The sequence below is a fragment of the Tinamus guttatus genome, unplaced genomic scaffold (assembly GCF_059628265.1).
Source record: "Tinamus guttatus ecotype Peru unplaced genomic scaffold, ASM5962826v1 Tinamus_guttatus_pri_ptg000171l, whole genome shotgun sequence".
Taxonomy (NCBI): domain Eukaryota; kingdom Metazoa; phylum Chordata; class Aves; order Tinamiformes; family Tinamidae; genus Tinamus; species Tinamus guttatus.
In genome coordinates this window covers 2,701,378-2,725,863 of record NW_028288705.1, presented here as the reverse complement: position 1 = coordinate 2,725,863, position 24,486 = coordinate 2,701,378, and the positions used below count along the sequence as shown (strand labels likewise).

At 39.4% G+C, this 24,486-nt stretch overlaps 1 protein-coding gene across 1 annotated transcript in view; it reads left to right on the top strand.

Moving 5' to 3' along the window:
* The window catches only part of MSRB3 (methionine sulfoxide reductase B3), a 67,883-nt gene that overhangs the window by 10,994 nt on the left and 32,403 nt on the right, over window positions 1-24,486 (top strand). The window contains exons 2-4 of the mRNA XM_010222268.2: window positions 2,385-2,493; window positions 4,191-4,268; window positions 16,620-16,648. Coding sequence (XP_010220570.1) covers window positions 2,385-2,493; window positions 4,191-4,268; window positions 16,620-16,648 — 216 coding nt within the window. The remainder of the gene's footprint in view (window positions 1-2,384; window positions 2,494-4,190; window positions 4,269-16,619; window positions 16,649-24,486) is intronic.

The window sequence follows — 24,486 nt, the reverse complement described above, 5'->3', positions numbered from 1 at the left end:
AACACAGAGAAATCTTTTATAACGTGCTTCCTACTTCTCATCTGTGTCATGGATCAAGCAGCATATAATTTTTTTGTGTGTGTAGTAGTTAGGATATTGGCTGAAGAATGCTAAAAAATTCTAAAATAGATTAAAAAGTATTCCAAGAGAGTAAAAAGGGAGTAGTGGCTCTTCTTTAAAACATTTTTTTTCTATAATTTTTTTGAAGGTCGGTTATGCCAAGTTTGCTTTTTTGAACATTTAAAGGGCAAATTGAACTTTTGAAAAAATAATTGTAGGTCTTAAAAGTGAGGAGATGTTCATTTGTGAGATTCATTGCTGCTGCCTAGACCAATTTTTAATATTGAAATTCTAGATGAAGAACCAACTCAAACAGTTTCTTTCTGAGTTGCAGGATGCAACATAACAATAGTTATTTATATAATGCATATGCTTGCTTTCGCCGTTAGCTGTAGTTTGAAAGACTTATTAGCCGAAAGCCCAGCACGTTCGGAGAATAAAACCCTCCAAAGTTTGACATCTTTAAATAAGCAACCAAATGTTATAAAGAACAAACCTCACTTACAGTTAGGAAACAATATTTACATTTAAGGTTGAAAAGCCAGGATGTAGGAAAATTTTGCTAATTTGAAAGGTGACCTTTAAGTGCACCAAAACCAAATAATTTGTAAGCTATGGCACAGGGCACATTCCTGCAAAATTTGTGTGAATACTGCTTTAGTGGTTCTTGAAAGACAAACAAAGAGACCTGGAATGAAATCTTTATCCGTCTCCCAAATAAGATTGAGGCTAACAAAGGCATACAGCAGCGCTCTTTCAAAGCTTGCCATTAAAATGAAGGCTCTGCAGCACAGCTAATGAGATGGCTCAGAGTGGAAAACAATCTGTTTTTAAGAATGTTTAGATCAAAAGTAATTTCTAATCTATGAAATAAAGTCGCTTTTCAATACCTTTCTTTCACTAGTAAAGCTTTTTATGTTGGCACTATTTACTTCAATCAGATGTTTTCAATTTTACTTTTTTTTTCTTCCTGAAAATACTTCCTAGGGTTAGTCTGTAGTGACCAACAGCATTATTCTTTTTCCCTCTCCTCTATTCACCACCCCCACACATTAAAAAAAATTGAGAAAAGAAGAGGGGGAGGAAGAAAGAAACATCTTTTCTTAAATGATTTGCAAGCATCTGTGCTTTAAGCTACTTTTTATGAACACTCCTTAGTAATGACTCAAGGTAAAAAAGCAGAAAAGCATCCAATGTTAGGAAATTGCAATCCAATACCATGTAATTTAAACCTGCCATTGCCTCTCCTGTACTAAATGACATACAGATGGGTAGCTCTGTTCCCTCTACTTTGGAAACACAATTGGTCTTTTTATGAGTGTATATACATTACTTGCAAAAAATATTTTTGTCAGAACTCTTTATTTCTAAATATACCATATTTTAATTATTGTCATAATTAGAGTACTTTTTACCTGTTATATTTTGTCAGCTCATTTTTGCAAGTTGTTATCAAAGTTAACTCAATACTTGGCAATTTCTGTTATTACTAAGGGAGTTTTCATTCTCAAAAGCAGCCTTATTATATTTCTGTTCTGGTGTGTTGAGAATTTTTGCATTATGTTTTACATGTGTTACAGTGAATGTTTTTCACTCTAATCTCTATATACTCCTTGGATTTTCTGTATGAGTTAAGCAAAACATAAGATGAGATTTTCCAAGGAGAGTAATTTTAATGCCAGCCCTAATTTTTAGGGCAGTTTGATTGCTGAAGCTTCAACTTCAGCATCAGCATAAAGAAATGACTTACTGCTGAGGGGTCATATTCTGGTGCTTCAACAAGGCCAAAATACAGTTGTTAATGTTATAAAGTAAAAGGACCAGGATTCTAGCAGTTAAATCAGCTGTACTCCAATTCTAATGATTTATATTATTTTAAGCTACTTGAAAGGTTATGAAATTGTTGCATGTTGTGGCTAAACATCATATGCCCATTACCGTAAGTCTCCAATATAGATGTCTTGTAAAAAACATTTCAGTTGTAGTTATTCTTGCAGGATTTTTTTTTCTTTAGTGGTTGAAAAATGTTGCTTTCTTGTGAATGATTGTGCGCGCAAGTTTGCTATATAACACACACACGGGCTTTGGCTGTAGCACACTGTCACTGCTCCAGTGGAATCACCTGGCTCTCAAACAAAATTATTTTTAAACTTGGATTTGAAGAAATAATCAGCTGCAGTTCAGCTGAGCCATTCTTCGTGCATTAGGGACTGGTCTGGTCATTGACAAGTGAATGCAGAAGCTATGCTGTGGCCGTCTGCCAAAGCAATTATTCAGGATTTAAGCTAAAAAGGCTCCTTCTCCCATATCCTCTCCCTTTGCAGGGTCATGTAGGGATAAAAAGGAATGTAAGGTGGTCTTTTCCCAGGAGGAGCTGAGGAAGCGGCTGACACCCTTGCAGTACCATGTCACTCAGGAGAAAGGGACGGAAAGGTAAGGCGGGATGAAGGAAATCCACTCCTCGAGATAGAGGCATCTTTCTTTTCTCCCCTTCCTTTTCTTATTGCTTCCTCGTCTTCTCTGCCAACGTTTTTTCTAGGAATTCTGCACTTGTTTACTAACCCCTACAAATTAACACCACTGAACAGACAAGCATCTGCAGCATGGAGGCCAAGGCCAAGGGTCTTGTGTGACTTTTTCTTTTAATGAACACTGTATGTCTTATAAAGTCACAGGGCTTATGTTTAGGGTCTGTTTTTAGTTTACTACAAAATGTGTGGAAGTAATAGCGGTTTAGGTACTCTTTTTGGAAGACATCACAGTAAGCAGAACCACGAGGGAAATGGATTTGTGCCAGCAACCTGAAGGTTTGAAGGTGGTCATTGTAAGCATAGACATTTTGGCTGCAGAAAGAAGGTAGCATAATTTAGTTCTTTTCCACCCCACTCCAATTTCTTTTTGAAGCACATGTGGAGAAGGTATTTATTGGCTCATTTGTGGTTGGAATGTCAAAAATTTTCAATAACTGCCCTCACATGGCTTTAGTCGTTGGAAGGCAGCCCTGAATCCTGGAGGGAAAAAAAAAGGACTTGCTTCCAAGACTGTTTTTAGTGAATAAAGTCTCTCTCAGCTGATTCCAACGTGAAGGTAACTTGCCAAGGCCTAACCATTTTTGTTGTCTACTTTATACCACTGAGCTTGGCATCGGGCCCTCTCTTTACCTCTCATCCAAACGTACTAATGATGTAACTGCTTGTTTTCATTCATGACCCGAAAGGGCTCTTTACCGCGCATGGTGGGGCCCTGTTTTGGTGGGGACAGTCCCCTTGTCCTGCGCGGCCCCTGGCACTGCTCTGCGCCGCTGGCCTGGCATGGAGGCGCGGCCTGCTCCCGCGCGGCCCGCTTGTGTACGGGACCAACAACGTGATTTAATGCACACAAACAATTGGAGATTAGGTCATTCTTAAAAATCCTGTTTATAAAAAAAATTGGACCTCATAAAAAGGGTGAAAGGATAATAAAAACAAGCTGCCGAACACATAGGCTTTTTGTTGGACTAGCACAGCTGATTCGTATTAGATGAATGACCTCCTAGCCTTTTAGATTGTTAACTTAGAAAAATATTCCCTTAAAGCTGTAATATTGCTTTTCGACTAAAAATATAAGGCGCATACAGCTTGAAGTTGTGGACCAATTATTTCATTTTCAGCTACAATACTTCTGTCACCCTGACAGCCGATCTTCTACTAACCAAGTGCCAACTCTTCATGTCCTCTCCATGGCAGATACCCTGGTGCTTTTTATGCCTGCAGTTTAGCACCTGAGCTTACTGCTAAAGATTGTTTAAACACAAAACTATAGAAGTGCCTACGATAATCTAAATTTCAAGCAATCCCTGTTTACAAAAAGTTGTACTTCTCCATACAAATCGAGGAAGATTCCAGTTTTTAGCTTTTTGTTGTTGTTGTTCTGTCCTTTGAACTGTGTGACAATTTGCTTCCTTCCGCATGATACATAACTCCTAAGGCAAACTGTGCCTGCTTTATTTGCTCCATTTAATAAAAAACAACTGTGAACTTTTAGATAAAGTGCTTTTTTTTCCCGTAATTGTTTTCTAAAGTCCTAGCTAATTTAATAATTAAAAAAAAATCTTTATTTATTTTTTAAATGTAGTGTTGTTGTTTTCCCAGTGCCTTTGAGGGGGAGTACACACATCATAAAGCTCAAGGAATATACAAATGTGTTGTTTGTGGAACTCCTTTATTCAAGTGAGTATGCAAAATAGAGTTTTGAGATTTCTGTCTTAGTTTACGTGCTGTGTTGCAATGTATTCTTGCATCTATTCCAGGACTTACTATAGTTGTATAAGATCATTTAAATCATTCAAGCTGATAAGGAATACATGAGAAGCCATGTAAATAATAACACAATAGTGAAATTGTTCTTATAGTAAACGTATAAAATGTTAATAATTAATTATTTAGATAGTAAGAAAGATAGTAAAATCATAGTAAAATAACTTACTCTGGTAGAATACATAATTCATAAGTATTAGCCTTTTTTTTTTTTCCTGTATACAACCATGCCAAGGCTATACAATGTGCAATTGTAACCCTTCAGTCTTTGAATGCACTGCTAGATATCTAGGTCTGCATGTAAACTAGTTAGCATTACTCATAGATTGCTTTAAGTTACGGATTTGAGATGGCAATGCTCCTCCATGCTACAGCATTTTATCTCTGTAATGGGGAAAGACAGAAATGCTTTTTTTAGAATTCATACAGTGAAGAAAACAAAGAAACAAACAGGAATATTACATTGCTTACTAGATTTTCATCCTTCCCAATTAACATACATACGTTGCTGAGTTAGGACCTGAGCCCATGATTAAGAAAGAAATAATAATTTTTGTTGTCTTGCATGAAAAATATATGTTAGAAGTTAAAGTGGGAATGATGGCCTTGCATGCTACAAGCAATGTTGATTGAACTCTCTCAGTCTCTGCATCATTCTGCTTGGTTTCAGTTTTTGTTTATGTATATTTTTGTATTTCTGGACATTTTTCTTCATTCTGATGGAGAAGTTCTTTTCTTGCTTCTATTTTCCTCGAGTTCACATTGGTCTAGGCCTTTTCAGTTGAAGAGAGACCTTTACAGAAGCATGAAACAGGATGGTCAGGATAGCACTAACAATAGACAAAATTGGATCAGTTGTAGGTTACAAAGTAAAATAAAATTGAGGTAATTCAGTAATCTGCTGACATGCAGTGATAGTTGTTCTCAAGAGACTGTTAAAGATGAAAAATACACTCCGTCTCTGCTGCATTTGATTTCTCTGTTAGGATCACCAACACAAACTAAAGTCATAATGTGATTTTTTGAGTTGGGAGCTGATTATTGTGAAATCTGCCAAGGAGATATTCTCATGTTATGCATTAGCATGGTGCTTGTCTTGGGAATACAAAGTCAGGATCTATAGCCTGTTATTCTACTCTGCTGTTTAGACATTCCCTTGCTTACTATGGCTGAATCTTTATGAGGAAAAACCTGGCTCTGTTGAAGTCAATTCACATTTGGCAAATGAATGCAATGGAGCCAAGATTTCACCTTGAACCTTCAGGACTGGGTTCCTTTCTATCATTTGCTGAAGAAAGAGTAGATTTTTTGCAAGGTGAGATTTGGACAGCAGTAGTTCATATAAATGCTTTCCAGTTGCTTTCACAATCCATTTTATATGGGAAAAAACCTGCAATATGAGATTTACCTGTGATTATCTTAAATGTGCAGTGTGCTTTGGCATAGTCTTGACTTCTTTGAATTAAAAGGTAATGAGTTGGATTTCTCTGTGTGAAATGAGCTATATGGAAATGTCCCTGTTTTCAGATTCTCTTGGAGACTCCCCATTGATTTTATGGGAGGACAGAGGAGGAAAGAGAGCCTTTTATTTTTTTTAATAAATCCCAGGCCAGTGGGCACCTGAACAAGCCTTGCTAATTGTGTCCCAAGGCCAGGACTGGCCCTGCTCCAATCTCCCAGCAGTCTGTGTTCCTTTATAACATGAGATCTCACCACCTCAGATCTCCATCAGATTCAGCCAGTTGTTCTGAAGAGGATGTTAAGCATGGGAAAAAATGGGGAGGGGTATGGGAGGCCCATCTGTTTTGTGTGGAGGGACACAACATACAGACAGGTATGTGAGGCAGAGTAGGGTCTCTTCTGCTGCATAAAATGGAGCGCACACTGCACTGTGTTTGAAGTTACTGCAGTATAAGCCGGAAGCCTGGTAAATCTACTCTCACCTGCTAGATCCATGGTGGACAGCTCTTGTCCTGAAGACAATTCTGTCTTCTCCATCCAAATCCTCAGTGATGTAAGTTGTTAATGTTGATCTACACAGGCTGAACCCAAGATGCACAGTGCAATGACTGCACACTTCTAAAATGTCCTGGCACTGGAATTAGTGACTACTGCTAACTAGTAACTAGTGTGGATAAGCGGTAACCTCCATGTCATCAGGCAGAAGTACACAGATGTTTTTTAGCATTCTCAAAAACCAACAGACCAGAATCCTTGATCTCATACTCAAAATAACAATATATAACAAATTCTTCAACTAGGAAAGATTCATTCCTGTATCTTTAGGAAAGATTCATTCCTCTATATTGGTGACTGCTTCAGCTCAGAAGGCTGAAGTCCTGCAGAGAATATGTGGTAAGAAATTTTTGAATGTATGTTATTGTACTAAATCTTAAGAGTAAGATGGTAGTACAATAAAAAGAAAGTCCATAGCCCGGTTAAAATGCATACAAGTAGTTCTTTTTTAAAAAAGAAAATACCCAGATAAGCATCTGAAACTTGCATTTCCATTTGGTTCTCATTGGGTGTCCATTAATTTTTTTCTTTGTGTCGTTGTAATCTGTAAATATATATATTTGGACTATGGACCTGTCAGTTTAACCGGGAAAGAGACTGGAGCTTCAGCAGTAATATTAACAAACTTCAACTTTTAACATTTCTGATTTACGTTGTTTCATTACCATGTGACATACAAGGTCAGGGAACACATGAATTTTACACTCCAGATGAAAGACCTGGTTTTTGGTACGTCTTAAAAACAGAACTCTGTCTCTATCACAGGAAAGATAAAAGAAACAATTAGGAATTTAACATCTCTTCATCTACCTACTTGTACTAGTGTTATGAGAAACCACCCAAGCTTTATGGAGAACATGCTTTAACTTTTTCCACAATCAAAGGTGGCTCAAACATAAAATCCATAATCATGCCATTGAATCTAATTATTCTATCTCTGAACTTTCACACCAGACAGTCTCCTACATCCCAGTGCAGCTGCCTAAAGAAAGCAATAAATGAGAGAGACAATAAACTGATCTCAAGCAACTCCTTTCCTGAAAAACAGCCCTGGTATGGTTTTGTGTTACACTTACTCCAGTCTAATTGCAGGCTTGTGCTAAAAGGAGCAACCCTGCTCCCCCCACCATTCTCTAGGCAGTTTTTCATGGTTTCCCCTTCACCGGACCTAGCCATAGTGTGGCTGCAGTGTGTATTGATGCAGCAAATTGTTCTGACAGAAAGCTAACCCACCAAAGAAAAAATATTTAGTACTCATGAACTCTACCTGATTATGTTAATTTTCTGTGTGCCATGTTTATCATGGTTGGACAGCCTGCAGGGCAAGGTCGTGTGTCGTTATGTCAGCTTGCAGAGAGAGACAGCTACACTACTGTTTTTTAAGGGCCACGTGTATTTGAAGGATTGGACCTGCTCTAATTTTTCAAGCAATTTTCTTATACTCTATGCAAAAACATCATTCTGTCCACAACCATGGTAAGAGGAGGTCTGAAGGGGTCTGAGTGAAGTATGTCTATGACTTACTCTGCTTCCATAGAAAAGAAGCTATTCAGTATTTAATACACTACAGTCATGTCTTTAGTCATACACAAAACTGTATGAGAAAGGTTCAGTGTGGATGGGTTGAACTGGGAAGCCTAAGAGAATGACTTCCTTTTAAAAAAGAAATATTATTGTTGTGTCAGTTTCCAGTTTTTAGGGCCAGGAAAACCGTTGCCAAGTCTTAATAAATCACCCACTGTTGCCTTTATTGCTTCCTGTAAGGAATTCTCAGTAATGGTGTTGGCTATCCTGAACATGCACCAAAAGAAATAGCTGCATCCTTATTCATGTCATGTATTTATTTGACTTTCTTGGAACTTTATCTTCGTGGACTTCTCAACATTTCTTAGACATCCCAAAGTGGATGGTAGCTGCATTGCCTTCATTGTGTTCATTGCCAACACAACTGTTGGCCTTGCCAAGGTTTGGCAGCTGCAGTAAGTGACCACTCCACATTAAGGCCTTGTTCAAATTAGCCTAAATCGGCCAAGTCTCGTTGCTTTCAGAAACACAATATACGCTCCTTTTCTTGGTCAGATCAGACAGAATGGAAATTTTGAGTAAACAGCAAGTACTGTCAGCATGTAGCGCTCACCAGCTTCCTTAATAGTCTTTATATCCTCTGAGAAGGCCAAATGACAAATCAGCAGTAGCCATCTAGCTAAGAGATCCCCTAAGAAATAGCTTTGCCATAGTATTCATAGTTAAGATTGCATAGAACTACTTGAACAATTTTATCCACCGTGACTGACATTAATCTCCTAAAAAAAAAATGGAATTCTATGTGTCAAAAATAGCTTGTTCTGTTTAATAAAATCAGTTTGGAGTAAGCTAGCTCTTGCCAGTGTAGGACTTGATCAACAGGACTTTGGTGTTACCAAACAGTTCTCACTCCAGATCTAGATTTGTAATGGGTCTTGTGGAGCTCAGGGAAGCTTGAGGACCTTAAAACATGCACGAGCTTCTACAGCTTTTGTAACTCTCCCTGATAAAAGGCTGTTCAGAATTAAAAATCAGAAAAGCTCGTATCATCAAGCAGTGGTTTCCTCCTGCTTCATCAGTTTCTGGTTGAAACCAGCTGCTGTTTGAGGTCTGCTCTGTCGCTGGTGGATGACAAACTGTTATGCATTCCCTTGAACAACTTGTGAAAGCTACATTGCAGAAAAGCCTACAGATTTAAATGAATGCTTCTTTTACCAGCAAGAACGGTACGAGTTGCTCATGGAAAGAGGGAATGTGGACAGTCTGGAAGAAGAAAAGGAGAAGCTGAAATCAAATATGAGATCTTTTCGGTGATTCCAAAAGGTCTTTTTTTTTCAGTTTCTAGATGGTAGTTCTAATGCCTGTGGGAAAGTAGAGCTCAGGGAAGGCTCTGCGTTGGTTTAAACGCAGGGCCCCTCAGACACCCGAGAGCCCAGTGAAACAGGCAGCACTGAGGGCTCTGCTGGGCAGGAAGGGCTTTGGGCAGGAGGCTGGGGAGAGGTGCCCTGAGCGACTTTCCAGAGAGGCTGCTGCGCGCGGGAGCCAGCTGGTGCGTTACCGCCTGCTCGCTTAGCTACAAGCTGCCATGGCTGTTCGGAGCAGCAATTTATCTGCTAGGTCCTCAAGAGCTGCTCGGTGACAGAATTGCAGATCTATGCTCGTTGTTTCCAAGGCCGGGCAGAGCTGGGGGGCAGCAGCTGCTCCGGCCCGGGCTCCGGGGACGCCGTTTGCCGGCTGCAGCTGCAGCGCTCGTGGGGAAAGGCTCTGCTCCCTGCGTGCTTGGCAAGCGTGGCGCAGAGGAGTTGCAGTTATTGTAACAAATAGATGATTCTGCACTTCTAATCAGCTCAGAGGTAACTTTTAATATCCTTTAGCTGGCAGCTTCTTGGCTGATTCTCCACGTTCCTTTAACTCCCCTCATATAAGTACTGAACTCTGGAAGATTTCTGCATTAGGATTAGGACAGGGAGAGCTGTCTTAAAAAAACAAAAAACATTTAATCTCATCTTTTCCTTGATCCACAAGCCACCTGGTCTTGGTTTTCCAGTAGATCAGCTCTGCTGCACTGAGCTGGTTGCTGCCCACAGATGTCGTAAGTGGGAAGGCATCATCCAGACTACTGCAGCCTAATGTTGACCATGCAAGGAGCAAGTAGGCTGAGGCTGCCAGCTACAAGCAGGAGCAGAAAACTCAGGGTTTCCTTTCGATGGTGTTTCCCAGCTACAGCTGTTCTCAGCACTCAGAACTAGAGCGATATTGTCACATTTTTGCTAGGCAGAGTAATCTCCAGAAGGTAAAAGATTTCCTGGGAGGTAGATAGAAGGCATGAAAAAAGAAGGAAAAGAGGAAGACCTGCAGTGTAGTGCTTTAAATATTTCAAGGCCATATTGAGACAAGCTTTTGTGATTGCTTGGATTAACTTACTGCTGAGACTTGCTGAATCTGCAGTACTGCAAATCTCTACTGAAAGTATTTAGGAATAGGAGGAAATAATACAAAGCTTTCCATAATCCTAAGGATGTATATAGGTGACTTCCACTGATTTTATTAAGAATTTCATAGATACTTTGACAGTAAAATTTGTGATGTTTGCGAACTTGTAAGTTTAGTATTTGATTTCCCCTACTATAAATGGGCATTCCTTTTTATTAACTGTGCATCGGTCACCCTGCTTGGAAGAAAGTTGGCCCTATTCCATGTTATACTTTACTGTGTGTATGTATGCACCTAAAGTAAAAATCAAGTAGAGTCAATTGATATGGAATATTACTATAGAAGATGTAGGTTTTTATTTTTATAACTGCCACGTTAAAATAAACCGTGTCCAGAAATCACCCAAGGCACCCACAGAATAGCAAGGTATTGAAAGACTTTTTTTGAGTTTGGCTTTTTATCAATAGAAATTCTTATAGCATCCATCCACAATAAATCAATTTGTTTTGTTTTGTTTTGGAAAGGGAGATTAAAAATCATTTTTTAATATAGGGCTTCCTAAGGAAGGAAGGGTCCTCATGCTGTGTGCCAATATTCGGAATAGGAAGACCTTATTATTCAATCTGCTGGCCAATTTCAGCTAAATTTGGCAGAGGACTAGATAACTTAAAAACTAGACTAGATAACTTAAAACTAGACTTTAATAACCTCAAAGATAGTAAGTCCTTATAAGCTTCATGAAATCAGGAGAGAGGTCTCATTCACGCCACCTCTTGAGGGGAAGACTGAACAAGCTTTCAACTATATTATTAGATTATACTAGATAATATTATTATGAATAATATATACATTATTGTATTATATCAGAAAATCCACATGAAGGTGGAAGAGAGCAAGAGACATTAGGAATGTGCAACTTTGGGAAATATCTCTGAGAAGTTTCACCACATCAGACACCACAGAATCTCTCCACAGGCCGCAGAGCAGCAGGATACTCTGCTTCGCTAGTCCAGCTGCCCAAGGAACTACTTGGCACTTAATGGTCAGGGGCTTCTCAGTTTCCTTCATGATGGAGATTTCATAAATTCCTATATAGGTTACATGAAGTATTAATTTTTCCAGTGAAATATTTTCGCATTTTTTTCTTTCTGGAAACTTGCCTTGTTATTTGGAGCTTGGGCTCATGAGTAAGATTAGTGAACATTTGCAGTTAATGGTCTGTGTTTTGAAAAGACAAGATTTATGTCCATACATGTAAAAAACACATACAAAGTCCTGTTCTCTGGGCATAAAGGCAAGTGACACAGTGTGGCTCTTGTCTGTAGGGCTAAATTCTCCTTTCCTCCGGAAGGGAGTGACCTGGTCCGTGTGCCTGTGGGGAACGGCCTGTAGCTCCCCTGCACCTTGCTTAGGTCCCGCCTAGGAGAGTGCAAGTTCATGTGAGCTTGGTACGGGCCAGCGCAGTCTCGAGGGACACGTGCACAGCTGAGCAGTTGGGCCCTGGCCTCGTTTAGCTTATTAAAAACACTGTAGCCAATAATGCTCATACCCCGACTCAGAATTGACTATACTATTGGACACAAACTGGGAAGAGAGAGGAATGATTTTATTTTGTTTAAACCTGGGCCAGGACACTTGGCTTGGACTTGGACTGCATCAGGAATCTGCTAGGATCCCTGTCTCTTCAGCTGGCTGCCGATGCCACTAGGAAATAAAGTTTTTTTTTGCCAATAAAGTTGTACCAAGGTTTCAGCTATCACGTTTACAACTGCAAGAGATCATATTCAATCAAAGTCCTTTTCAGAGGGGAGCAATATTTTGAATGTTTGCTCCTACCAATGCTGCATTTAGCATCCTTGAAGCAAGACCTTGCAAGGAACGGCCTGCTATAAACTGCAGATGCAAAGGTGGAAGAAAGCCAAAGAGTTGTTGACTCTTTTAGTATTGCAGAGGAAGGAATTGTTGTAAAGATTGGACTATGGAGATTTCATCAGGTGTTTTCTGAGAGCTGTGGTACCTTCAGAATTAGCTCCAAATGTTTATTTTGCCTCAACAAAAGCTGAATCTGATAAAAACTGCATCAAGAAGGGTGAAAGAAAAACCCAAATTTCTAATGTAAGGCCAGAGATTCGGTGCACTTCCTCTCTCTTTATCAAAAGCCACTGACAGACAACAGATTCATATTAGCTTTACCTGTCAGGTGCTCCTGGGGTTGTTCTTAAGCACATGGCACTGAACAGTTGTGGTTCCATCATGCTTGGGAAGGCAGAGACAGTGCGAGAACATAGTCATCAGCATTATCAGTTTTTCTTTCTTTCTCATCATTTGATGTTCTGAGCATCAGATTTAGAGCACCTTTTGAAAGATACAGGTCCAAACCTACTACCTTTTTACCATAGAGATAAAGTGGCCGTCATATACTGTGTTGTTTATCTTTGATTTAATTCTCTCTGGGATCTTAAAAAGTGTTTTGACACCTTGCCTTTAGCTAAAGCTTTCCAGGGACCTACTATTTCCATGCGTGTTGTGTGTTGGTAGTTGAGCTCCTTGGCATCTATGTTCCCATGTTGTATGTATTTGAGTTAGATCGCAGTTGCAAATGGAAAGCACTTTCTAAATGTCCTCTTGCTCTCCTTAGTCATATAACCACCTTTACAAAGATACTTCTGAATGATTCCCTGATTTCCAGAATACTCCCACAGGGCAGAAGCAACAAAAACATGCACAACGTTTTTTTTTCCTCTTGATGTAACAAATGATAAAAGGCAGTTTGTAAAGTCAATGCTCTGTAAGGTGCATCTTTTCTGGCAGGATGCTGAGGTCGAATATCAGGATACATACAGTGATAACAATGTACAGAAGAGTTTTTCCTTTTAGTTGAAGTAGCTTTAAAAATATAAGGGATTTCTTGTTGTTTGTCTGTAGTGGAACTTACTTTTGGTATTTTTGGTGTTTAATTTTATATTCCTTATTTTATTGAATTCTTTTTTTAGTAGCGTATTTTTAACACCTGCATGCAACTAAATTCTGATATTTTGCCTAGTGTACTGTGAATATAGAAAGATGTAAATACTAGAACATCCATCAAAATCACTGGAAGTTTTGCCATTGCTATAAGTAGGTCAAGGTTTTATTTCTGATTTCTAGCTATAAGGATTGCTCTCTGCACATCTCCTTGGTGATATTTAAACACATTGCATTCTTGTGGAATGGTAGTTGTTGCTTATTTGCAATGGCAAAGACTGTATTATCTTTCCCCTCCCTTTCCATTGCCTTTTTCAGATCTGAAAATTTCAATACTATTGCGCCCTAAATTTTGCATTGTTTTGCTGAGGTGGCATGGTGACCGTAACAAGGGTGACCCTCCTCTCGGAGGGCTCCCAGTGCTACCTCCCATGTTGTGTTTTCCTTCGTGCCTCTTCTGCTATTGCCAGATAAAGTTCTATACTCCTTTATCGTCCCCTATCACTTCCCTGGTTTGTCCAGTCATTTGTGACTGTTTGGAGCTTTGGTACCCCCTGCACTGCCCAGTGACTCTTGTGACCCCTGCTCACCACCTATTCTGCCACCTTGCCCAGAGCCGTCACCAGCGCCCACGTCGGGCTGCTGGTGTCCGTGATGAGGAGAACCGGAGGCCGTGAGCCCAACCTCGTGTGCGCTGACATCCCGACTTAACACGTTGCAGCAGAAGAAAAACCAAGTCTGCAGCAGAAGGTGCTTGGGAGTAGTGGCTAACCAGGCTGAAGAGTAATGCCTGTGCTGCCAAAAAAGTATTAGATAATTAGAGATAAATGGAGAAGTAGTTCACTTTTTGTTGGTTTATCACACAATTATGGCTCCGTTCAACACCAAAGAGGAATATTTACTTAGGTCCTATTTCAGGGAGTGTTTTATAAAGCTGTAAGTCAGACTGCGTGGTAGGTGCTGTCTAAGTAGAGCTGGGATAGAAACTCTTCATGCCTGAAAAAGATCGAAATGTCAATACTTCAGTTCTGCACCAACATCTTGTGAAGGGTTTTGTGAAAGGCCAGGGGGCTGCCAGAGGGATAAGCAGGAATGTAGTCAACAGGTTGATAGAAAGGGCATTTGGGCATAAGCGTTTTGTCTAGTTTTTCACCCATGCAGGCTGCAAACTGTTGTATTTGTTTGGCTCACTGATCACAAATATCGAGAATTTAAATGGGAAAAATCTGATTGTGCTGCCCATATCCTAGCCCCGTTTAATTTACTCCTAATGACTTAACACATAATTCTGTCTTAGCTGGTGACTCCCAGCTTTATTTGCTATTTTGGGGCCAAATCTACTGAAACCAACAGGGATAGCAGCTTTGATGATAGAGTGATGAGCCAGAAAGAGACAGAGTAGCCAGAGAGCACATTTACTGCCGCTAGAGGAAAGCGTTGTAAATAACATGCTGAGCAAACAGCTTTACCTGGCACAGAGCTCTAAGTTCAGCTCCGTGGAGTTCCCCGTAGTACTTGGCAGGCACCTTTTTGTAGGGCTGGCCCTTTATCCTGCTACACATAAATACGAGATGAAACCCATTGCCAAACAGCAACAGGGACTGGCGGCCAGGCAGGTTATTGGCACCGTTTGTTTTGAAGGCAGGTCAGCAACATACTTTCTTTGTGCAGTGGTTTTGGTGGTACTTTATCACCTAGGTAAACAATGCAGGAGAGGTAGAATTTTCTACCATCTTCATTCCGTCTTTTTCCTCCGTGATTGTTTTATTTAAAATATAAACAATTCTGAGAGTGAAGTAGATGGAGAAGGAGCAAACAGGAGAAGGGAGTTGTTTCCTTTTTGATGGCTTTAACTATTTACACTATCAGTGTGGGCTTGTTCATTTTTCTTGACTGTGATGGATTTAATATTCATTAACTGTATTGTAGATCCTTCCTGTAGGACTAGGATTCTAGTTATACAAATATATGCAATATGTATAAAATATACCTGCATTCACCTGCATGTACAAATTATAAAATAGAAGGAAAAAAAACGCAAAAAACTCTATGCTTAGTCCTGAAGTTTCAGATTTTTTTTTTTTTCCAAGGGAAGAGCTGTAAATTCCAAAGATACATCCACTGCTGGGTAGAGCGTGAAAGGATCCGACATTTTATTTCCTACTTCGAGTTTCTGGGGAAATGCATTTCCCTGCCAGCGTTAACATTGTTTAACAAAACTCCCGCGGGCCAGAGCCTGCACCCCGCTGTGACAGCCCCTTCCGTGTGTCCAAGGGATTGTTAGGGCGCAATATCAATCTGACGGGAACATGCCCGCTAATTGCTTGGAGAGCGGGATATAGACAATGCTGTCCTGTGGCAGCCTCTGCAGATAGGCCTCGTCGGAGGGTTAATTCTGCTTGACAGCACATCAGCAGCATCTCGAGAGTAATTACCCAACTTAAGTTTTCCCACAGTTGAATTGAGATCTTCAAAGGCTTCTACATTTACAAGTATTATTAACCTATATCTGAAACATGATGTTCCCACAAGGGCTAATTTTTTCTTCCCTTTATTAAATATACAGGTTATAGGGTTCATTTGCTAAGTGCTAAGCCCTTAGAAGAAAACACTACTTGTTAGAGAGGGAAAAATCTGCAGTGCACGACCAAAGCTAATGGTGCATAATGCACACATCATTGTCTTTTTGCACAGGCTTTAAAACAAGTTAAAATTTAGGTCTGGCTCCTTTCCTCTCTCCCTCTTTTCCACCTCCCTTTACCTTTTTCCACTTTTAAGAAAATCAATCCACGCATTCATATGTACCGAGCGAGTATATTAAAGAGACACACAAACAAAACCCTTGCAGGATGTCGTTCAGTTAAATACAGATCACTGGATACAATACATACGATATAAATGAAATGGTGTCTGCTTCAAAAATAGGTTGGAAACATTCCTGAATAAGTTCAATTCTGCTAATGCATTTTCAAAAATTAAAATGAATTTATTTCAGCATTTCAGCATTTATTTCATCTGAACAATTGTTGTGATTTACAGTATGTAACTTAATGCTGTTTTAAAATTTATATTCTATTTTCTGGATGTGTTTGGTGATTAGTCTTTTAAAAATGTTTTCTGTAGAGGTACTTTGTAAGAAAATCAAAATGTCAAAGATAATATGTATTACCAAGGATCAAATATCCTTGAATATATCAAATATTGACACGCACAGGGAAACTATCTTATTTAATAAAATATTTGCAGGGTGGGAGGTCAATCTGTCAAATGACTTATTTAGCGTAAAGCATTTCTTGTAACTTACGATCTTTTTATTTTCCTTTGCAGGTCAGAAACGAAGTTTGACTCCAATTCAGGTATGTTTAGATTTTCAGTGTTTTGCCGAATGTATGCTACTCAGGTTAATCTCAGAAGAGTAGTTTATCAGTTCAAGTTCAATTTAATTTTAAACAGACTGGGGTAGGTCAGTCTTAGGAAGGATCTTCACTTATCACGATCTAAAAACAGCATTATTAGTGCTGAAACTTTGCTTTCCTTCCCCTCATTAGTTTCTGTCTTCTTACTTTTTTCCCAGAAGATGATCCGGAAGATGTATCTTGTGACAGGCTTTAACTGATCCAAAAAAACTATTGTCCAAATAAATGATAATGCAAACTAAAGCAAATGGAGGATTGGAGTAAAGTTTGAGAATGATCACTGCCTCAGAGAAGAATATTCTTCTTCCTGGTAGACAAAGGGTTTTCATGGGAATTTGAAGTCAGTGCAGCCTATCTGTCAGGAAGCAGGTGATTTGTCATCAAATTTTCATGACAGATGCATGTACACAATGCATGCCAGACTCGTCTGCAGAGCTCTCTCTAGGAGGTTTACCAAAAGGCGATCTCTCTCAAGTTGTCTTTTTAAAGAATTTTAATGTGTTGTAGGGATTGGGAGGGAAGTGAAGGTCAGTTTAACAAGTTAATGTGTATCTTACAAGACAGAAAACACAGGACAGCAAACAAGGAAACAGTTGGGGAAAAGCAGAGGTCCTAATGCCAGACTGTTTCTTGCTCAGTTAACTGTTCTTGGGTGTTCCTTTAAGTTAAACAATAGTACATTAAGAATAGCCTGTCATGCTGAAACCAGCTGACATGTCCATTGGCTGAAAAGGTCATTCAAAATAAATTTTGTGTTAGGATGGAAAGACTATTTTAATCAGCAAACCTGATATTGTTATGACAATCTTTTACTTTGGGCAATGTTATCTTTGTATGATTTCCTTAATACGATGATTGTGATGGCTTAGAATGATATGCATTTTAAAATATATATTAATCATAGCATTTATGCAAGTTTCCTTTTATCCCAGTTACAACATGATTTGAGTTTGCATTGTGAGATATTTTTCTTTCCTCTTATTCCACAGTAGATTTTATCTTTGGAGTTATATGGGAGTGAAACCTACAGCAGGAAGCATTTATAGAAATCCTTTTTCTTGTATGCTTGAGTCATCTTGCTTCTATTGTGATTTTAATCTGTGATTTTGAGGTTACTCATTTTAAATATTACTTGAATGAACTATATGCTAAGGTTGCTTCTTAGATCTTGACAACACGGTTTTACAAGGGGAGAAGAACTTCACACAGATTTGGCCACCACGCTGCTCTTTTTTTTTTTTTTTCCTTTTTTTAATACAGTTGCCAGAACTGTGGTACGGAGATGTGAAACAGCTCACTTTTCTGTTGAGATGAGAATGTTCCATTTGCTCTGTGGATTATGCTACAGTCGGAGGCTCTTGTTTTCTGACTTTTTTCTTTGAAGCAGCACTCCAGCTACGTGCCATATTCTGCCTGCCAATCTCCGGAGGTGACAAGCTTGGCAGGGGAGGCAGGGCTGTATTTCCTAGGAAGTGAACAGCATCTATAAAACTTTTGCACAGTCGTTTTTGGCACCATCAGAGCTAAGACAAACCCCTGCTCAGTAGATGTCACCAGACCTCTGTGATCTGATTTTGTAGGTCAAATATGGGCTTTAAATTTTTTTCCATCTTCTTTCCTTGAGCTCCTGTGGGCTGTCTCATGAAGAGATGCTGGAGAACCCAAATACTGCAGGGACAGAGTTCCTCTGCCTGCCTTCCCTGAGGGTGCTCAGTAGCATGATTCCTACAGGGCCTTATGACCCTGGCCTTAAGAACACTTGTTGTCACAATTTTGCCTCCCCGTGAGCACAGAGCTCATAGAAGTTGTAATGAGATTTGAAAGTAAAGACTACTTATGGTAGGACACATACACACACACACAAAATATATATAAATCTAAAGGAGAATGAAAGAGACAGAATCTTCTCTATATCTCCACTCTTTTTTGCTACTCCTAAATGTTCTCTGGACTTGCATCAGAATTCTCTGCAGCGTGTGATTAACTAACTGTGTTTTGCTGTGTCAACACCAGGCACCATGAATGTCAACAGGAGTTTTCATCCTTGTGCTTTCCACTTCAAAGTGCTTTGTATACCACCACTGATGCAGTGTGGGAATGTCTGGGGCTGAGGAATTTCGTAGATTTATTCCTGTTTTTTTTTTTTTTTTTTTTTTTCCCTCTTCACTTTTTGATCACTTTCCCCTAAATCCTGGAAAAAGTTCTTGGTTTGAATAGTTTCATTCTTTCCTATCAGGTGACCCTGGCCCTGGCCACCTCTGCAAGGTGTTACCCTCTCTGGTGATCCGTCCTGAATCACTGGTGCTTGTGCCTGTGTGGGACCAGGTTGTGACAGGTTGTGCTGGTCTGGCTTTGCTCTTTGCCCCCAGAATGTTGTATTTGGACCAAAGCATTTCTGAGGTTTAGCAATCTGTCATTATCAGTTTTCTCTTACACCTTTGCATCTCACATCCAAAGATAGTTGTTAAAACATAGTAGCAAAAACAGACAGAACATGTGCTTAAAATAGCATTTTAACAAAGGGAAATCACAGAAAGTTCATAACCTAGAACTGCAGTTGTGGCCAGAGACTCTAAGAATGAAATAAACAAACAAACAAAACCCAGCATTATCTTTGTACAGAAGCCTTCCCTTTATGGTTCAGTTATCCCACTAAGAAGCAATTTTTGATAGATTAGCAGTGTGAGCACTTAGAGTTTGTAGCTTGTTTCTGATAGATTTCAGGCAAGAGCAGTGTGCTGCAACACAGATAAAGTCAACACATGTCACCCAGCTTAACTTTTCACACAGTTGAATTGATCCCCATTTATCATATCATTTTCTTCGTTTCTCCACCAAAAAACTTGCCATCCCCTTTCCAGATTTAACCAAAACCAGGCGACAAGCCCAACTTCCCTTCTACTGATCCTGAGTGAGCAAGTCTATAGATCCGTGGCTCAAAACTGGAGAAAAGTTTGGCAAGCAAGCTGCGAGTGTCTTTTCAGGCAGATATGCTGGGTTATGAACTGCATTTGTAAAAGTTTCTGAAGGTTAGTCTGGAAATCTGTTGCATTGAAATTATTTTGATTGCCAAAAACTAGAAAACAGGTACCTTTTTGTCTTTATTTTGAAATTTGTGGATGTTCCTGTGTGAATGTATATATGTATGTATAGGCACACACACCATACATATGTATGTATATGTATGTATATATATACACACATGTACATGCTCACACACACACACACGTGTGTGTATATATGTATATATTTATATATTTATATAGATATATCAGCAGCACCAGCATATAGGTGCATGACATATGACCACAGGACTATTGTGTTGGCTGCTTTTTCTTCCTCTCGTTTTCTGTACTTTTCAGTTCATAATGGGAAGATGTTCATGTCCAACTGTACATGGAGTTGTCTTTCAATTACAGGGTAAATACTGTCATATTGGAAAAAACCTGTTGCGTTCTAGTTTAGCTCATGCTGCTCAAAGCAGTTCAAGGTAACTGTTAAACCTCAGAATGAGATAATTTTATTCTAGAATGGTTATGTTCATGTAGGGATCTATTCTAGAATCTGTCCTGTGTTCTGAATTCACCCCTAATGTTAATTCCAGGTAGCCTGCAAGTCTAGACGTGGCCTTATTAAGCATTTCTCAATAGTTACGGCCCTTGATGTTCCTAGAAGTATGCGTGAAATATTGAAAAATTAAAAAAGTCCTTTTGAAGCAAGTATGAAGTCTGGAATATAGCTTTAAAAGTGCCCAGTAGGCTCACTGTAAATGAAAAAAAAAAAAAGGAAATATTGCTCAACACTGAAATATTAGGCAAACATTGTCAAAAGAAGATTAATTTGAACTTGAGCATTAACTTAAAAGAAGGCTGTAAAATTCCCATATTGATGATTGGGATTTATCATATAAATAGCTATAACATCTGTAGGGGACACACATTCTTCACATCATGACTAACCGTTCTGTCTGAGAAACTTTTTCTCTGCTGATTCTTTATACACCCATAGCTGGCAGAATTTCTTTCTCAAAGACCATGGGGTTAGCTTCATGCTGTTAGAGGATCTTATGAAATGAAACAATTTTGGTTCTCTGTCATAATATGATGAATTTCACTAGTACTGAAAGTAAAGTTAAAAAAATACTCAGAAGCAAAAAAAAATATTGTAAGGAAGAGATATACTTTTTAAAGATTTTCGGGGAATTTGTTGTGGAACAAGCAGACCATGAGAACCAAAATGAAAACAACTTACTTCTAATTAGTAGTATTTTGATATTATCTAAAATGTGTGTAGTCTATATGCTTGGTTAGATTTTGGGAAGCTTGGGTTTGCTGTTGATACAGAGCAATACCAGGCTGATGGAAGTGAGTTTAAGCATGTGAGAATTGTACTGATTTACCAGTATAAGAAGAACTTTTTAATAAAGAGAAAAATGGGTCATGATAACCATAATTCCATTTGATAACATTCGGAACTTATCAATATCAAAAACTGCCACTGAACTTTGTTAAACCCAGTTTAGGAATAGAAATTAAGCACAAGAAGTTAAAATGATTTTCTCATCATGAATATTGGCAATGAGTTTCCTACTGCCTACAGGGAAGGCTGGAGTTTTCATGGGGAACGTGCTATAGTATTTGATATATCATGCATGTTACTGGGGAGGCATGCCATGTGATCTACAAGTGATAGTGCAGGCAGTGCGACTGTGAAGGGGGAGAAATTTGAGCTTGGTTTTGTATGAAAAGGAGGGGATAAATCCCCAGACAATAACCCTTGGACTCCAGTGGAGTCTCTATTGTGATTGTGTCATTCAGATGGCAGCCCAGAGGAAGTCAGGGACTGCAGGGTGTCACAAGTGGGAGCCATGGAAGCCCCGTGTTGGGGAAACGCAGCTCTGCCCTGGGAGAGCAGAGTCCCAGCATCTCCAGCTGTGTTTGTCACTGTTTGCTGAGGTGGCTTTGCCCCCGTCTCATAAAAGAGATGCATCTCCAAAGCCGGGTCTGTCTTCTTGGCTGAACTGTGCCTGCGCATGGATTAAGTGAAGTGTGCAGCGTAAGTATGTGATTCTATCTCACTCTGTGGGTAAGTACTTTAGAAAACATTCTAATTAACATCAGGAATTAAGCTATCCATGCAGCTAAAGGCTGTCCCGAGAGACAGTAGCTTTTGTTGGATCCCTGCCGCCCCAGCAGTCAAACACAAAACAAGACAAGGAGCCCCCAGCAGTTTCTGGAATTTCCTTTGCCTGCCTTGTCTGGAATCACAGTGGCAACTAGTGACTCTGCAGTTTGTTTCTCCTCTTTGCCTATCGTTTTTTTTTTCTACCGGAATGTCTATATCCTCATGTCCTCCGCATTGCACACTGCTGCCACCCGCCTCTCCCCATAAAAATTCCCAACCTTTCTTCTCTCTTCTCTAGTATTTACTAATACGGTATCCTTAATGTGGTCCCTACAATGTACTAACTTGCTAGGCTACATGATTCAGCACAGGTGTTAGGGAACAATTGAAGAAAATTGTAAGACTGGGGGTGGTCAGATGTTTTCCTCTAATAAATTCCTCTTGGCAATACTTCCAGATGTTCAGCAAGAGACTTTCCAAACTGTCAGTATCAGCCCTGATTTCCCCTAACCTGTCATCAGATCCATTATATGAAAGTCATCGGTACAACTATTAAGAACACAGTGAGCTCCTGAGTAAAAAAGAAACAAAGCCCAAAAGGTGCCTTGAAAGTGAGCGTTGCTTGTTGACCCTTGCTGCTACGGAAGCCTGAAAGAAACTTAACTAGCTTGAAACCTGAAGACTTTGAAGCAGCAGAGTACTGAGTAATACCATTCACCTGTCAGCTGGATGGTAGATCTAAATGCAGACTACCAACTCAATTCCTTAACTCTTATCAGTGTCAGCTTCCTCACCCAGGAACTGCATCCAGGCTATGTGAGAGTGATTCTTGATTCCTGCTTAGCAAGGCTGATTAGTCCCAGAAAGATGGGGCAGAAAAAGAGATACTCGGTGTTCATAACAAAATCAAATCGATAACTTCAGCAGTCACCCTACAACCCAAGTACGATTGAAATAGGTAAAAGGATTACTTGCAGAGTCTCTAAGAGGGAAAGTGGCAAAATCATCAGAACTCCTGAAGAAAAGGGCTGCTTCACTGCTTTTTGGATGGGTGGTTCTTGGGCAGATGACCTTCCTGGAGTCTTTTACTACTATGAAGAATTATTTCCCTCTCTTTGGTTACAACCAATGTATAGATTCTTGAAGGGATGCCTAAGCTGGCAGAGTGACATGGGGAAGTAAGGAACTACCTAAACAAAGAGCAATTCATAATATCTTACTTGTCATTATTTGTTAGTGCTATTTTGTCCTTGTCATTAACAACTCTAGAAGCAGATGATTAAGGCGACAATGGCTGGAGCGCACAGCCTGTTATATCTGCAGTGGGATGAGGCCTTAAATCCAGATACAACCTGAACCGTCCTTGAATGTTTTCAGGGCCATAGTACAACCTGATTAGGAAAATAGATGACTGGGACATCTATCTGATATATCCCAGTGAACTATGTGCCAGTGCTAGCCCTGACTGTGATTGATAACCATTCTTTCATATCTCATATCTCTAGCAGTGTCTTAATTTGTGGAGGGCTGACTGAAAACACTGTAAGCTTGCAGAGAAGCTTGCTTATCCAGGGTTTTTGAAGAAGTTGTTCCTTTACCCAAGGACTCCAAATTTATAACTGATTTTGCAATTGCAGATGTATCTTTTTCTCTGTTCATCTTATTCATAACTGAGCTTTGTTATTCCTTGCTATCACTGGCATGGTTCTTCTCAATCGTCTGGGTAATTTAGTAGGAAACCTGTTCATTTCCATAAGGTAGATCCTTGAATCCAGCAACTGAAGGCCCAGTGGCCTTATTCAGACTAGCAACAGGCTTAAATTTTTCTGCGTGAAAAATTGGTGTAATTTCTACTTTGCAGTTTCTCTTGAAACTATATTCCTTCCCTTCCTCCAAAAAAACACATGTTTTCATGCTTATTAAAGGGGCAGCTATTGGCGAATGTTCCACCCTTGTAAGAGAGCAAACATAACTCATTTTGCCCCTGCTTTGTGAGGAGCTGCCTTTTGGCATGTTGTAAGAACTATAACATCAAAGGGCTTTGCTCAAGGATCCAGGAATATAATATCATCAAAGACAAGTAAAATGTGGTATTTTTGTCTTCCATATACTTTAATAGTCATTGCTGCTTTTTTTCTTCTCTTGTTCTGAGGATCTTGCTGAAGATATTTTTGCAGATTATTTAAATTGCTCCTGTAACAGAAATACTTCACTTCAGGTTTTTAATTTTAATATCATCGATGTAAGCAACTTAACCACATTTATCGAGGAGAATATTCATACCATTGTTAAAACATAGTAGAGACAACCTTCTTTTCTGCTTTCATTGTATATAGCTTTAAAAGTATGTCTCTGAGAAACAATTTGGCAAAAGTCATTCTAGAAGACATGAGTGATACATAAATCATGGTTTTATTACATGAAGTTGGAGTCCGCAGTACTTCAATGAAGTTATAATGTAAACTGTGAAGTAAGTTGGCTCAGTTTTTTTTTGTTTGTCAGAAGTGGAGTTGCTTCAGATAGATTTGTTCTATATTGGAACTTTTTTTGTTAATCAGCAAATTTCTCTTTCAAGTGAGCATCATGCAGCAGTGTGACATCTTCAGTGTCCTGCAGAGCTAGGACAAAAATGTTGTGATGCTTGGTTAGACCTG